The 17,527-nt window shown below is 41.7% G+C and overlaps 1 protein-coding gene across 9 annotated transcripts in view; it reads left to right on the top strand.

The window, feature by feature from the left end:
• Nucleotides 1-17,527, top strand: part of CALD1 (caldesmon 1) — a 248,553-nt gene that overhangs the window by 187,731 nt on the left and 43,295 nt on the right. Inside the window, exon 1 of one of the 9 annotated variants that reach the window (XM_082311262.1) lies at nt 5,283-5,482. The exons of the other annotated variants lie outside the window; for them this stretch is intronic. Coding sequence (XP_082167388.1) covers nt 5,436-5,482 — 47 coding nt within the window. The 5' untranslated portion in view covers nt 5,283-5,435. Of the gene's footprint in view, nt 1-5,282; nt 5,483-17,527 lie in introns of those variants that run through there. 9 annotated transcript variants of the gene reach the window in all.

The following is a 17,527-nucleotide window of genomic DNA, read 5'->3' as shown; positions in this document are numbered from 1 at the left end:
GCCATATATGCAGTCAGTAACTTTTCCGTGTGAGAAGCAGGATAATATTAATACCTCAAGAACTGAGGACAGTCAGAGAAAGTCAAATTCTCTTCCCTGCAGAGGACCAGACTCCTGCCTGCGCTATCCAAGGCCAGCCTGTCCCAGCAAAGCAGGCATCAGATCGGATTGAGTGCTGCATGGGCTCTATATGGGTCTTCAATATCTGGAAGAACATTATTGCAAGTGTTTACAATTTCAGGCTTCAGGCTCTTGCATTTTGATGTACAGGGTTGTGTTACCAATCCTGCAGAACTTGTCTATGCAAATAGTTCTATCGTCTGCTAAGGCATTAGCTGCATGATAATGTGTCCATGTGAGCATGCAAACTCTGTTTGCATGTGCCTCTGTGATTTGCACATGCATATGTCCAAACCCAAAACTACATATTCCAATCTGAGTATGTATTTTAATACATATACCCACTTACATGGCTGGGTAAGTATTACTCACAGGTTTCACTGAACACGTTAAAATTTTTGGCACTGCTGCTGTTTATAGGCATCCAAGTAGATATAACTACAGGTTACGGTTAAAAAATAAGGGGAGGAATAGATGTCATAACCGTAGGATGGCTTCTTAGTACTGAACCCTGTAAGAGTGTGGAAGACTTACCACTGGGAAATGACAGAACCTCCATTACTTGAGATGTTTAAAACTGGACTGGAGAAAAAATATATAGTAAGAGACAGTGTAGCATTATTTGATGATGAAATACAGAGCCTTGTTTTTATGAGTACTCGAGATTTACTCCAAGACCTTATGTATGGGTTGCCAGACTTTACCTACTGCATATGATTTAATATGCCAAGTGTTGTTAATCTGTGAAATGAAGTCCCTGCTCACATGCCAGTGTCCTAGAGTGAAATCTCATAGGAGGGTGAATGCAGATCCTTTTTGCCCTATGAGATGCAAACAGAGTTCCCTGCAGTGAACTGTATTGGGGCATTTCAGAACAGACCTTAAAAAAAAAAAAAAAAAAACCAAACCAACAGAGTTTGTCTACTCCGTGAGAACATGAAAGAGACTGTGGCATCTTTCCTTTTCCCAGGGAGGGAACAGTTAAAAATATTCTTCAAACAAGAAGCAGATGTTAATGTCATTAGAATGGATTTTCATAAAAAACAGAGTTCTGTTTCTCTTGCAAAATGCCAGTAGCTTTGCAAAGTTCTCTACAAGTTTGCCTACTTATTTCAGACTAGTGGCACAGAGGAGAGGCAGTGCAGGGTGAGCTATTTACTGTCTCTGGAACAAATCAGATATGTTTCTGTAAGTTATTTGCCTGCCCGTTTTAAAACTGCCTCAACTTGGAAAAGGGCTAAACAAAGAGCTAAAGAAACATGAAGGTATTTGAATAACAGGACAAGAACAGTGAGCAGCACAGCAAATCTGCTGTTGACAAACAGGTACAGAAAGTAATAGGTTACATATGGAAAGGCATGGTCTGGACGGTGTGTGTGCCTCTGTCAGGTTCTAAATTCACTATAATCTCAAAAGAAAAAGGATTCACAGGCTATTGTGATCAGTTCACTGAAAACTCTGCCTCACATGCAGGAATGGTTAAAGTAAAAATAACAAACAAAATATTAAGTGGCTCTCTGGATGACCTCTGGACATTCCTATTGTTAGTATGAATAGACGTTGGAACCTCCCAGTAATAATTTCCTTTTGGAAAGCTCTCACGTCTCCTTCCTCCTCCTCATTTTGCTGCTTTTAATGTTGAGAAGCTAGGAAAAGCCCTGTAGTTCCTTTCATTATTGTAATAGATGAGCCTATACTCTTATAGAGCCATTTGACTTGAGTTCATTGGCGTGAATGACACCTCTCAAGTGCCCTAGTTTAATTAGTGCTTGTTTGCTTAGTTTTTTCTCTTTCTAGTGTCTTCCTTAGGGGTCTTGGTGTCCTAGAGCCAAGTAATAATCTTTGAAGCATCAGAACATACAAGGAAAGCAGGTTGAGACATGCATCTCCTGCTCCCATCATTTTTCATGCTTTAGATGCCCATGTGAATTTTTGAAATGACCTAAGGGAAGGTGATTTTCTTCTTGCTTCTCCATATGCAAGATTTTCACCTCAAGGCCACAGTGTACTGAGAGTATCCCTCTCAGTTAAGTTACTGAAGAAAGTAAAAACCAAACATTTGGCTTTGAAATAATAAAGCGATTATTAAGTGCAAGGATCTATAACTGACTCAGATCCTCCTCCCACTTCTTTTTAAAGGGGTTGCAAGCATGGCAAAATCTTGGCTGTGTCAGCCTCTTTTAGGGGAGCCAATTCTGCATTGCTGTAAACTTGTGGAGCCCTCCTTTGTGTTGCAAACTGAATCACAAAATGTCCCTGTAGCTCTTGATAAGATGGTGATGTTCCTCAGCTGAATGGCCTTATGACTTAAACGATGGGCACAGCTCCAAGGACAGCTGAAGGTGAAGCATCCTGGGCACTCACAAGTGCAACAATACGCTGTTCCTATGGGTTAGCCAAGGGCCACTTGGCAGTATGCTTGTTGGCTGTACACAGTGGATTAACATGCCTGTCTCCAGAATTGCACATTTGATCTGGCACCTTTGCAAGTGTGTCAAATCATGATTGTAGTAATTTCCGTCTGGAAAAAAAAAATAATCAACACTAGTGCTGTCAAATTAAAAATTAGTATGTGGGACACCAACCTGCAGAGCATTTCAAGTAGTTGTTGACAAGGATACCTCTCGCAGATTAACACTACAGACAGCTGGGCAGAGACTGATACCGTTTGGAAGTGGGTTTTGCTCATCTTATTTATCTTCAGTTCTTCATTTGTAGGCAAAGATTGCACATGAGTTCACGATAGACTTGTGTGGCCAGCATTGCTTGTTGCTCAGTCAGTAGGCAAATGACATCTATTCTCAGTAGTGCTGTAAAGGTATGGGCAAGAAGATGCAATTTGGTGTTAGAAGTCTTGCTCCAAATAAAAAATAGGCTGGCCATGTGAATCATTGTGTTTCATCTAGAGTGAAGTTCTCTTCCAGACTTTTGTAATTCCAAACATTATTTGGAAAAGCAAAGAAAAAGAAATTGGGATTCTTCTGACTGTCCTAGTCTAAGGGGGACATTTTAAAAAGGTTCTGGGTATACTACAAGTGCAAGAGGCTTCCCCTGTTCCTAATGACCCAACAAATAGGTCAGATTTGCCATCTAGAGCCAGAATCTGCATGACAGTAGGGGCAGATTTTTGAAAAATCTGGAACTGTTCTTTGAAGATGTAGCGTGTAATGTTTTAGAGGACAGTCAATTTGCTTTTATTTTTGTCCTGCGTGGAAACAGTTTTGTTTGTGAGCACTGCAATAACCTAACTATTCCATGATGAATTGAAAAGGGTGTAGAACTCACTCAACTGGAAAAAAATATGTTTCTGTGACACAGTAGTAAATACAGACCTGTATTACAAATCTGTAGGGCTGCTTTGGAACCCAGTTTATAGTTTCATAAACATTAACTCTTACATCTGGCATCTGATTAAAATGTATGTTTTGGCAGAACAGCGATAAAATCTCTGTTTAACTAATGCTCTTCCAGAGGGAAGAATTCTGCTTCTGTAATTCCTTAGTAGTAGAAATGACTTTTCCAGGAAGAGTAAAGATGAATCCCTTTTCACCAGCGTTTTTTAAGGACTCTATGCATTCAGACTGCCTTACATGCCCTCTTTCCCTTGAGGACAGAGTGAAAGATACGGAGATGGCCTGCCTGCTGCACCCTGATCTCATTTGCAGATCTCTCTACCATCACAGAAATGGAAATGTTTTTCTCCCTTTGCAATCAGTACTGTTGGCCTTTCCTTGCTCTAGACCAGAATTTCAGTATATTTTATACACTAAAAGATGGGGTTTTTTACATGTATTTTAGAACAAAGGGCTGGGTCTGCAGAAGCAGTGTGTGAAGAAACAGAAGCTTCTTGGGGTATTCCAGACCTGTTTCTGAGTGTGCAGAAAACTCTGAGCCTGTACATTCTTGCACAGGAATCCTTGACCTATCTATAAAGCACAAAATTGTTACTTTCTCACAAAAATCTATCTCTTTGGAACTGTAGAGGGAGTTTTTGGGAGGGGGAAAAAAACCAATTGTGGAGTGTAGGATTTGAGCAGAATGTAAATGAATATTAGTGCCCCATGCAAAGTACAGTCGTTGGTTTCTTGCAAACTACGAGAAAAAAAAACTGTCAAGGTTGATGCCTCCCCGGACATCCAGCACCCTTCATGGCTTCACGCAGAGGATTGCCTCGGTGCTCACTCCAAGGTAATAGTGCCACCTACTGAACCCCCACACTCCTTTCCACAGCAGGGCAAGCTTGCAGTAGAGATTTCCCTTCGGAGTACTAATCCATCCACACCCGCCCTTGTAATTTATGAGGTTTAACGAGATCAGAGCCTGGGGTGGAATGGCTTCAGGACTGCACAGTAAGCTGTTTCAGTTTGCTCACATATGCGGGCTTAAAGGGGTATGAGAGCTAAGCATGTGAAATCATGGTAACTGATAGTGCCTCCATTTAAATCACCTTGTTTGCATTTGTATTTCCTGCCTCATTCACTGGATTAGATGGAAGAACGTTGAGGAGAGTGTGTTAGGCTGGATTTAGCTCCAGCCCTGATTTGAATCCCTTTGCTAAACACAAGATGGTCTTAACCTGACAGCAGTTGAGCTTGCAGCAACTTCCTACCTCCCCGGATTTGTTCCTGTTTGGCAATCGCCCTCCAGTCTTTTGAGCTATCTGATCCAGCTTGACCTTTCACAAGTTAGACTGGATGCAAGTGCCTGCAAGACGCTTAGACAATGATTTACGATCAAAAGGGAGGACTTTTTCCTGGACCATTGTTTTATATTTGGGTCCTTTCCCCTCATCATCTCTTGGCAGGCTGGAATGTGACTTTCCTACAAGCAAACACTTGCGAAGGCACCTCTGTGCAGTGCTCAGGCTGCTCAGTGCTCAGACAAGCTTGCTAAACAGAAGCACTTCTTGTGAAAGCTGAATGGGAAGCAAGCATTTGTCGGTCAAGTTGAGCAGCTGAGAAATCTGCAGGAATTTCTGTAACTGGGGGCCCAGTCATAGCAAAGAGGATCTATTAGGGAGAATACAGTACAAAAAATAATAATCATATGATCACAGAGCAGAGGGGGGCGAAGGGAGGGGAGGGGAGGAGGATACAAGATAGATAATGAGCTTGACAATAGGCAAATACAGAGTGTCATTACGGGAGCTACAAGACCAACCAAATGGTTAACCTGTGGGGTGGAAAGAGCATCCAATGAGTCTCGCATGCCTGAAAGGATAATGGCATTTTTATTATCTCATTCCACGCCCTGATCATCCGTCCATTTGCTCCCTGGAGCTGGCAGCAGTTTACACTGATTCATACGCTGCAGACATGATCAGCAGATCATACTGCAGGCAGAACTTGTTAAGCCTTTCCAAGTGAGTTGCCGATTTATTATGATATCTGTATGGATTTAGCCTTTTGGTGTTGTGTAGGAAGTGCTGGATGGTGGCGATGGGAAAGGGAACAGAATGGTGTAACAAGTCGGGAAGCTGGTTGAACTGGGGACTAAGCACTGGATGCAGACCAGGTTCTTTTGCTCCGCTTTTTGCTATATTGTGCTCTATTGTCTAAAGGAAATGTCTTTGCATTTATGCATTTCTCTCACCTGAATTGCAGAATTTAAATTGCTTTGTTTAGTGGAAGAAGAATATGTTGGAAGGACTAGTTGCGAATCGGAGTTCTGTTAATGGGAAGCTTGCAGAAGTATCATAGTTTGTGTGAAAGCTTTCGCATAACTCAGATTGCTTAATTCACTGAGTAAATGAAGTCCTCATGGCACATTCATCCCTGAATGTGGGAGGGAAGCGAGAGAAGAAAATCAATTAGCTTGTGTAATATCACCAAAGAAATGATCTGCTTTATTTGGGTCCTGTGTTGTTGTTTTGTTTGTCTGCTTCGTATGTTGAGGGGTGGGAAACAAGACACTACTATGTTTCTAAAATACTGTGATTTATATCGGGGTTTTGTTTAAAATTTTGGAGAAGTTTTGAAAAGCAACTGGGATTTCTGGGTGCGTGTTTTTGGAGTTTCCAGCATGAAATCTTGTGCTTCTGGAGGGAGAGGGAGCTTGGGGATTTCTGAAACTCAGCACCTCCAAGAAATCCCTTCCAGGAATCTGAAGTCCTTCATGGTGATTTCAGAAATTGGGCAATAAATAATAATTTAACTAAGACTGTATCAAATGGGTTTGTTTTGCATTGGTCTGTGGTGCAATACCGCTACAAGCCACAGTAGCCTGCCCTCCTGGACTGCTGTACAGGAATGGGGAACAGCCGTGGCGTGGCGGAGCACCAGTTTCTCTGCACCCAGCATGAGGGGAAAGCAAGGGGGGGGGAAAGAGCAAAGTGGGTGAAATTTGGGCACTTTAGTGCTGATATAACTGGTGGAAACCTTGACTCTTGATACCTACTGTGGGGAGCTGGCCCTGAGGGCAGTGACCCAAACTGAAGCCCCTGAGGCGACCTTTGGACCCTTTCACTGGTCCGCATTGGGGCTGGTTTACCTAGATGTCAGGGTCTGGCTGTTCTGCTTAAAAAACTACAAATCATTGGATATGCTTGCTGAGAGAGATTCTCCACCACTCCCCTTTGGGCAAGAGAGGAAACCAGCAGTGTGCTAACTTTATGCCTGGTGTATCTTTGAAGTGTTGGGCGAGTGCTGGGAGGAATGCCCTAGCTTGCGTATGCTGTAGCACCCGCAATTATGTTACATGAAGTGAGTTCACTGAAGTCAGTGAAATTATATCTGAGTGAAAACAATTCAATGCCTTTCTCTTGAAGCACGATTAGCTACTATACTGTTTTGCTGTATCTTGGGAGATTTGTATCCTGTAGCAGCTTCTAAACAAGAGCAGACACACCTTGACAACCAGACATGGGTTTTGTTTTGTCAAGACTCACAGTAGCATACTTGGGGAAGAAAAGCAAAGCTCTCTTTGGTAAGGACTCTTGAGAAATCAAATGTGTGGCCAAAATTTGGAATCTGATTTATTCCCTTCTAACAAACATCTCCCTGACCTCAGGCCAAAAGTGGGGAAGACACCTTTAGCATTACCCACAAAGGCTTCTTCAAAGCATTGCTCAGTGAAATACATAATGAAATACTGCCCTTCCCAGGCTGAGGCATAACGTAATCATTCCAAGTGCTCGTGTCTTCTCAAGAGATTGCAATGGAAAAGAAAAGGAGTATTAAAATCCTTATAAGTTAACTCTCTGGAGACTCTCCAGGGAAAAGGAGGTGGCTGTTATTGCACTGTTTTGAATGAGGTACAATGTGATTTTTAACTTGTTGCAAATGTCCTCTAATGGCCCCTTTATATGATTGTTTCAGCTGCATTGTTTAAAGATACTCTCTATGCTCTCAGTGTACTTGTAGTATTTGTAGAAAGTTTTGTAATTGCTAAATAGATGAATATAATCCTGTTAGCATTTGATACATTAGAAATTAAAAGCAGAAGCTCTCATTGTAGCCAAGAAATCATTCCGGTTGGCCTGAAAATATAGACTGCTTAGTAAATGTATAGGGATTGAATTGGCTCACTTTGCTGGATGCTAAAATAAGTGTTTACTGTGCAAGTTCTTAAGGAAAGCAGAAGTCTTCCTTGGCAGAATGTTTTCTTCCAGCAAATTATAACTTTTATTCAGACTTCACAGATTGCTCATGGGCAGTTTGATCACGGGAAGTTCACTCTTTCACAGCATTTTCTGGTTGGTTCTTCATATTGTAGGTTATCTTTTCTGTTTCTTGGCTGGATGTTCAAGGCAGATGGTCAGCTAGTTTTGTTAACAGAAGAGAAGGGTGGAAGAGGACGCTTTTCCACAGACAGCAGCAGCTTTGGTGGCACTATGTTATCTGGTTAATTCTGCTCCAAAAATCGATGCTGTTAATTTTCACTTAAAGCCATCTCTTTCCTTCCTTTTGGTCTTCTCTGTTGGCCATGCTTTTCATTCCTGTTCTCCAGTGGGCAATGGCCTGAATACTTAATTTATAAAAGCCTTTATATATTACTGAGTTAAAATAAGGTGGACATAACATAACTAAAGATCAGATGCACAAAGATGTTACCCTGTAGTGAGCCGATTTGTCTCCATTTTGAAAGCTAAGAATACAAGTCAGCCTCTGAACGTGGCTCTTGCCCAACAGTGACAAGTGTACCATGGGCTAAGAAACAGGCATTTTTCTTACAATGTCCTGTTCATTTGTGAGCTGCGTTGTTTATATCCAAGTGGTACTTCAGTGCCTGATGTCTGGGAATGAAGTCCAAAACACTTGGGATAGCAGGTGAGTGCTTTTGATGCAAATATATTTCTGTGGGTGGACCCACATCTTTATGTTAAACACTGTGGTAACAATACTCTATGTCTACAGAGCATTCTTGACCTATTAGTTGTCACCACCTGAATGAAATACATGTGCTTTGGTGTCTGGTTTACACATCAACAGGGACAGTGGCTATTGAAGATTGAATGTCCAGTTCAAGATTTTGTAGCTGGGTTTAGGAACTTTCCTCATAGTGGGTCAGAAGAAATTTACTGGAAGAGCTGAAACATTTTTAAGTGAGATTATCCTTACTGGAAGAAACATTATGGCAGAGAAAGGACAGAGCTATAAGGAAACATCTCTGAGATTTCACAGCCGCCTTGCCTCCGTGAAAGATGTTTTCTTCCTCTAGCATAAGCAAGGCATTGAGTGTCAGGAGCACAAAGCTGGATTAATTTGTGTGGAGTTTTGGGCATCCACCTGAGTCTGAAGTCATGTAACTCTGTGAGAATCAAATTTCTAAGATTTTGTTGGAGAACAAGTGACTGGAGAGTTTCATGAAAACCCTGAGCTGAATTCTCCACCCTGTCCAGGTCTTGGTTCAAGCCAGGACAGTGGTGAAAGATATCAGACTCAACCTGGTACTGCTCTCTGGGAATCCAAATGCCTGAAATGAGCTGTGAGAATTGTTTCTGATGAAAGATAAATTTAGCAAAACCAAGAAAAATTGGAAGAGTTCTGGGTGGAGCAGAACTGGCTGGGAGTTCATGTTAGATTTCTGAGATTAGCTTTGTCTAAATGAAAACAAGAGGAAATACTTTTTTAAATTAAAATGCTTTGACACTTTCTAAATAAGAAATTACCAAGCTGCATCTTTGCAATATTTTTTGAAATAAAACATTCTGATCTTTTTTTGAATCTTTTAATTCAAACTGACCTACATTTTAAAGAAAAAAATTAAAAGAAAAAAACTTAGATGAAGGATTTGCCTTCTAGTTTCGGGCTGAATTAAAATAAAACAGCCCTGAACATTTTCCATATCACTTCACTCTGACAAGGGTTTTTTTTTCTGCTTCAGCAAAATTAGAAAAGTCATTGTTAGTGCAGATCTTAAGTCCAGATAGCTCCTCCACAGCCATGCTGTTGGGCATAGGTGTTCAGGCAGTGGGATGGGGGTGGCAGAACTTCATCCTGCTTCTTCATACCCCTGCCTTTCCCTTTCCTGCCAAACCTGCAGTCCCAGGCCTCCCCATCCACCCTATTCCCAATTCAGGGTAAAACTAGAAGGTTCAAAAGAACCAGGGGAATTTTCTGATGATTATTTTATGCCCTCTGTGGTCTTCTCTCCATATATATGCATGTATGTCCATATAATGCAGATGCAGTAAATTAGATAACCTAAAACCATATGTTTAAAAATCCAACCAAGCAAAACACTTCCATGAATTGTTGAAATAATTGAAACATGGAGAACTAACTGACTTTGTAACTTTTCACTCCTTTCGCATTTTATTTTGTTCAAGAAAACATTAAAAAAAACTTTCTTTGGGCTATTTTCATGTATTGACATTTGATTTGTGTTTTGAGCCATGTAAGCACTTAAGTGTAGCAAAAAAGTCTCCTTGACTTCAGTAAGGCCGTTTACATGTATAAGTAGCTACAGGGCCAAGTTTATAATTATATATCTGTATAATGTTAGCCTTCATACATTTATCCACTCCAATTTTAATTCTCCATTTCATAAAATCTGTGATCAAATTCTGGAGCCCGAACTAAGCTGATGTCGTCCCTTTTAATTTAGGACTCAGCCCTTTTATTCTCCTCCTGTGTTTTATTTTTATTAGCTGCTTTCTTTTTGTGCTGATGTGCAGCACATATTGTTAAAGCCACTTATTAGAGCCAGAATTTTACAGCATAGAGACTGTCCTAATAAGGGAAAAAAACCTAGCCCTTTATTGGTGAGGTAAGAGAAATCAGGCAGTGGATAATTTTTTTGCTGATTGAGAAGGATAAGGTGCGGTTTGGCAGGTATCGCATTGGTTTGGCATTTGCTGACATGGTTCCTCTTTTCTGCAGTTCAAATCCTTTGCAGAGTAGACAGTCAGGGAGGGCTTCCCCCGCGCCCCCCCTTTGCCCTTCCCTCCCCTCTTCCTTCTCTTTTTCACAAGTGTTCAGCATCGCTGTGAAACCTTCCCCTGACACACAAACTAGATGTGGTAATGAGAAGTTTGTGCAAGTCTAACAGTGCCATACCTTTTAGGGAACAGCGGGCACGTTGGAACATAGTTTTCCACGCGGGTTGTTCTACATCTAAAGCCTTTAAACAGTTTGTGAAGTTGTCAGAAAAATCACACTTTAGTCCAAGGTATTATGATCCAATTTCTCTCTTCTCAAAAATCTGTCACTGAAGGAAAGTACCAACTACAAGGATTAGTTGATGCTTTTAAATTGCTCAGCTGTTTTTTCTTTCAGATTGCTTTGAAGGTTCATACTGAATTCCAGAGATGAGTAACACAACCCAGGCTCAAATACAGGCTTCAGATCTGAAGTCAATATAGTTCCTCGGGTTTTAAACTGAGTTACGATGAGCAAAATTTCAAGCAAGGGCAGAAGCTGGTATCTAAATTCTTTTCTTCCTCAGTCTCTGCTTGTCTCTTAGTAACTGAAATATCAAGCCAAGTATTGGCACTGCTTAAATTCACTTTGTGCTGCACCAGGAGGCCAAAAGTGGCTGCCCTCTTCCCACCTGGTATGGCTCTTTGACTGTACGAGGAATAACGGTTAACCTAGTCACTAAATGCCCAGTTTTCTCTGTCATTTGCTGCTTTATTTTCTTCTGAGTATGGTAAGTTTGATTGTGTCACTTGCAAAGCAAATTTTTCCTCTTTTTGCTCCCCCCATCATAGTAATTCTAGAGTACATATCCTGTTATTGTTGAGGTTAGCTTACTGTAGGCAAAGGATGCGAAAGATAAACTCGGATGATAATAAAGCAGAAAAGAAAAATAAACAGCATTAATATCAGGGATTGGATGTACCAGTTCACATTAAACAAAACATACGGGTGCACCATTAGGAGCAGGCTACTCCCAAGAGCTTGCTGCACAACCACTTTTTGGGGGTTTGGTTGTGTGTTGGTGTTTGTTTTTTGTTGTTTTTTGTTGTTGTTTTGGTGTTTTTTTGGTTTTTTTTTTTTTTTGTTTGATGCCTATTTGTATTCAGATTCTTCTTCCTCAAAGTCAGAATCTCCCTTGAACATCAGGGACTTGGCTAACTTTGTTGTCTTCTTTTTTTAATTTCCATCCCCACTTTTTCATATACCTTGACTAAGCAACAGTGAAAAATATTCAGAATCTTGTGAGCAAGAGTCACTCCAGCACAAACTGGCATGCCAACTGGGGAGGATTAACTCTGTGCAAGCAGCTGCGATTCCAAGCTCTGAATCTTTTTCATATCACTTTCAATCTGCTTTATACTTCTGCTTAGGAGGATCTGGTCCTGCTGTGGGTCCTCCAGGTAAAGGTTGCTGTATTACAGAACAAAAAAAGATGATTCTTGTTCCAGACAGCTTAAAACCTTATTGAAAAAATATCTCTAAACTGGTGTGCTGTGCATTTCAAAAATTTGAGAAAGCAGCTCCTGTGGAAGCAGTCCACGTGCACTTCTTTTCCTTCCCCTGATAATCTAAGAAATGTGAAGGCCTGTCTTAGAGGTATGTCCTTGAGACCAATGCACTTGTCAATACTGGATGTGAGATTTTGGCTTCTGTTCAGTTTGTCGTAGCCAAATTGCCTGCAGATTTTTTAACTATAAAAATATATTACATGTTTCTGAACAGGAGATTTTTGGCTTGCCAGATTCCATCTGCAATATTTTCAGCACTGGAATTGCTTCAGTGTAATTACAAAAGTACCTTCTAGCATCACAACTGTTGCTGTCCTGGCACGAACCTTACTACAGTTTTTTGTTGTTTTTTTTATTTGTTTGTTTGGTTTTTTTTGTGTGTGTGGGTGTGTTTTGTCTTTTTTTGTTTTGTTTTGTTTTGTTGTTTTTGGTTCTTTTTAGTGGAGTTTGTAACTCAGCAGTAGGAACATGGGATGGGTGAGCCTCACAAGGCTCAATACACTGTCGGTTTCAGCATCCACAAATGATGTGGACTGTCATCACACACTGACATGGCCATGGTGGAACCTTTTTAGTCTCTCTGTTCATTTTCAGGTTATTCCTGGTATTCCAGCTCCAGTGAGCTACAGTGACCTCTCCTTTGCCATGTGCTTCCTTTCCCTCTTTCATTTGTTCTTCCCTTTCTTGCTGCTGTGTTTCACGATATGTTGCAAAGCCTGAGTGAAATGTGTTCCAACCCTACAGTATTCTCTTGCATACTAATTTCTTCAAAAGTAGCCTTCCATTTTTAAACTAGTGTTGAATAATAGCCTCATGTATTTTGCATAACACCCATCTTTCCTCTGTGAAGCAGGAGGTTTTTAGGATTGCACTTCTGCTGCAGGAAGGAAATCACTGGCATGCATTCTGGGTGTGTACAATGGTGTTGTGCATCTTGGCCTCAGTCATCTGCATCCTCCTGGAACAGGAGTGGTCAGACACATCGTGTCAGCAGTTTTCTTTCTCAGGATTTGAAAAAGCCCCAAAGCCTAATTAGCAGAGGTCACATCTGGTTCCAAAGCTAGCTAAACTTTTACTTTAGTTAGAAAGATTAAGGGTGAGGACTAACCTTCTAGTTCCTCTGTTACATTTGCCATCAAGGCTGTAGCAAAGCAGTTTTGAAGTTCTCTGCAAATGCAGCTTTTCCTCAAGACTTACCAACATGCTAAAAAGCTCTCTTACCACTGTGGCAATGCTATCTTGGTATTCCCACCAGTCCTTATCTATATGGCCATGAAAGCTTCCCACTGACAGCATGTGCATTAGCGATAATTTGCAGCCCATCCAGTTGAGGACGAATATTGCTGTCTTGTGCATACTTGAGAGTTGCATTTGGTCCTTTGTCATTTTGGGATAGCCATGGGGTTAATTCCTTATTGATTTCTTGGATTCTTCTCTGTCTTTCAAACTCACCCAACACCCTGTGGAGTGATCAGGTAGGAGACAAAGTCTGGCTTGGTACCTCCCATCCAGTCCTATGCTTATAGCCCGTGAGCTTAGAAAGGTGAATGCTCTGAACCTATGAAACAGTATTTGTTTCTGTTACATTCTCTGTGTACTAGCTGTTTCTTGTGCTGTTCTGCCCTGGCAATCATACCAATGTGTTTTCTTTCCCTCAAAAGGATATAATTATGGTTTTCACAAGATTATAGCAAGCAAAGATTTTGCTGTTTAGTGCCTAGTGCCTGGCTTTCTGCTCCTTCCAGCACTTCTCAAGACGCATGACATCATTTCAGTGAGAGGCCGAGTCCTGAAAAGGCTGACAGTGTTGCAAGGGTAGGCAGAAGGGAGGTTCAGGCTTGGGAGAATTTAAGGCACAGGGCTCACAGGTGTGGAGGAAGAAGATGGAGACAACCATTAAAATGCCATTAGGTGAGGAGTGACAGGAGCTGCCTGGAATGTGAGAAGAAATTGGAGAAGGAGCTGGAAAAGCTTCTGGGGAACTGAAATAGAGGAGAAAAAACATTTGGAAGCTTTCTCTGTAACAGAGGCAAGTAGGTAGAGTAGCCTTCCCTGGAGCTTCCCAAATCTTTGGTAATTTTGAGGGAGTATTTTGAGCAAACTTTGGGAAGGGTCCAGAAAAACTGTTTGTATATGCTGATAACTATGCACTAACACTGACAGTTACTCTGTCTCATACTTATCTTAAGCTGGCAGAAGCACCCGTAAGTACATCCAAGATCACCTCAGTGGCAGAGAATTGCTAGTGTTTGAGTTAAGTTTTATGCCTGTGTTTGCATTAGACCAATTGGTCTTATCATAACTTATTGATGTAGGTAACACCTGTCGTGCTAGCCTCTGGATCCTCCAAATGGATGATTTTTTTCACTGAACATTCCTGTGTGTTAGATAGGAACTGAAGCACAAGGGAGTTTAAGCATCTCATGCAGGAACTTGTAGCAGAGAGGGGGCAAATGAAGCCTTCTAAATCCCATATTTAGCATCTTAACTACCAGCATGTTACCTTAAGTTAAAAGCAGGCTTAACTTATTTTTCCAATTTGGAGGACTGCTGATACCCTTTTGTTACCTCATAGCTGCTAAAGTTTATCTTCTTCAGGCAGATGATTACCATACTCTTATTTACTCAGTAATCTCAGTCAACTGAGTTGTGGTAACAGGTTGAACCACACTCTCTGTGAGCAGGAATTCAAATTCTTTTGTGCTTGTCCTAATTCTTTATTGTGCCAAATATTCTGCAATTTGCATTGCCAAACCCTTGCTTGCCAAACGTTATATTTTCACAAAAGTATATTAAACATAGATTTGCTATCCAGTGCTTGGTTTTTGGCCCCTCCCACTGCCTTTCAGGATGCATGACTTAAATTCAGTGAGAACTTTCATAAAAGGGTAAATTGAATTGTATCTCCCTTGCAATGGGCTTGGTGTGCATATGTGAATAGTTACTACGGATGGCTGGGAAGAGGATACTTTTATGAACCGCGGTGTGTTTGGATCAAGTCTAAGGTCTATTCTCTGGTGGTATTATTTCTAAGGATCTGTCTGCTGTGGAAATGCCTTGTTATAGGAGTCTCAGTGGCTTCCTAAAACACTCTTCTGTCTTGCAGTGCAGGTGAGACAGGAAACATTTTGACTTTGAATCAAGACAAAGTCCTGCAAGAGCCAGTGTTGGAAGGGTTGACTGACTGCTAGGTTAACGGTTGGACTTGGTGATCTTAAAGGTCTTTTCCAATCTAAATGATTCTATGATTCAGGCCAGTGCTATCTACACTGTGGGACAAGAGTGCAGTGAGAGCCGTGGTGCACAGAAACCTTACCATGTGATGCCTTCTACAGTTTCTGTAGGACTAAAATCTCTCTGGTGTAGAGCTGGCGTTTTCTCACTTAACCACCTTTTGGGAGTCCTACCTCACCAAGTTGGCTTTCTGCACCTGTTGAAGCTTGAGAAGCAGAAGGGTTTGGCAGCAAGCTAACGCCTTGTTTCCCAATGGTAGGATGGGGACCCTCCACCCCATTTTCCATACTTTTCAGGCACTTAAGTGTATCTCAGTTCACAATCCAGTGCTTCAAAAAGGTGATGGGCTGTGTTGAGGCATGCTGACCCCTGTGCAAAGCCTGAGGGGCTTTCACAGTGACATGGCCACAAGATCCTCTGGGCTAAACCAGCTTTTCTCCCTTCCTTTCCCATTTCCCAGCAGGCACAGGTCTTTTTAAAATGTAAACTACTGATTTGGAAATACCTAGCAACAGAAGGCATTACGCAGAGGAGAGGCAGGCTATCACTTGCACAGAGAGAGCTCGGGGGAGGATGTCTCTTTGTTCTGTATGCCAGCAAAAAAAGGTCCCAGGATAATCAATTCTGCCAGTGGCTTTCACACACTTTCAGGCACTGTGATGGAAGTCACCATGGTGCAGCTATTAGAGATGGGCCTCGGAGGGAGGAGTCCACATACCTGCAACGTTTTCCTTTGGAAGTTACTGGAAAAGCTCCTGGTAGCTTCAGCAGGTTTTGAAGCAGCTGTGAAGTAGTGCAGCCAAAGCGAGAATCTTATCTGCTGCATGGTTTAGGCTTAAAAGAAATATGTTTGTCTATGTCTCTGTTTTTCCATTCCATAAACTGGCATTACAGTGGTAATAATACCCACCACGCAGAAGTCAGAAGGGGTTGCAAGGATTCATTAACATTTGTAAAGCACGTTGAGATCTTTTGATGGAAAGAAGTTAGCAAGTGCCAAGTACTAATATAACAACGAGGGGAAAATAGCCATTGGTCTACATTCACTCCTGGAATGTAATGGATTATACCAGAAGCCTTGGCTTAAACATTTGTGTATGTGTGTTTAATGATGATTTTTTTTTATTACCTTTTCTTTAAAAATGTTAGTTGAATCTGTAAAAAGGCTTTGCTTCTCGGTGATGGAAACTTATCATCTCTTCTCTCCTCTCACATTTGGAATTAGACTCCTCTTGCCTGCACTTGCAGTCTGTTCCCGTTAGCCGTATAGCTTTCTTACCACGGCAGCCCTTCGCTGTCCTCCCCACCTTGTTGCCCACCTTCTTTCACTTTCCTTCTACTGTTGGTCACACTTCTCTCTTCTATAGTCCTATCTGCTTTGCTCCTTCACCTTTGCTGCCCTGGAACCCACCTGCCATTTCTTTTAGCAGTATGATGAAACGCAGATAAAAGAAAGTATATGTTGTGTGGCATCAAACCGATGCTTTGTGGACCAGTGCTTTGGTCGTGGTGTGCAGAGGCAAGGACAATCACAACACAAAGTAATGCCATGCTCTCCAACAAGGGCACACTCGTCGCTATCTGGAAGCAACCCAGAGCTCATAGGTCCAGCCCAGGCTAGTGCTGCTCACCCTCTCCTGCAACCCAGGTGCCAATGCAAGAGGAGTGTGAAAGTATTTTACCTGTTGGACAGGCTGGAGCTGGAACAAGGACTGAAAGTTTGGGGCCAGGGTTTTTATCTGATGAACACCAAGCACAGCAGGGGCTGGGGGGGACGCTGACCAGTTAGGTCAGAGGATGGCTGTTTGGCAGTGGAAGATTTGCCAAAGAACCAACAGGACCTGATCAATAACTTGTGAACATACAGCTGGCACTACCACTCAGCTCCCTGTGTCCATGCAGAGCTCATCTGTGTTGGGGATGCTAAAGTGTTTTGCAACAGCTATTACAGACTGGTTCCCAATGTGGAACTGCTATTCCAGAATGAAATTGAAATTTAATAAAAAAAAAAAGCACACCATAATAACTGCTGTGATTTGGAAACATGCTGTGTATTGCAGAAAAGCCTCTTACTCAGGCACAGTACCTCCACAGGGCAGTTTCTTTGTGTTAGGTGCCTTAAGCCTCTAACAGCTGTTTATATCCCATTGGAAGTCCACAGACCATGGGCGCTTCTAGGCCAAGCAAATTATTTTCTTCTTCCATTTCCTCATTTTTATCTGGGTATTTTCTGTGAGTAACTCATGACTTGCAGATAGTTTGTTAGTGAACATTTGAAATGAGAGAGGCTTTTGTTGAACTTTA

Source organism: Platalea leucorodia (assembly GCF_965183815.1).
Source record: "Platalea leucorodia genome assembly, chromosome: 4".
NCBI lineage: Eukaryota > Metazoa > Chordata > Aves > Pelecaniformes > Threskiornithidae > Platalea > Platalea leucorodia.
This window is presented reverse-complemented; position numbering and strand designations above follow the sequence as displayed.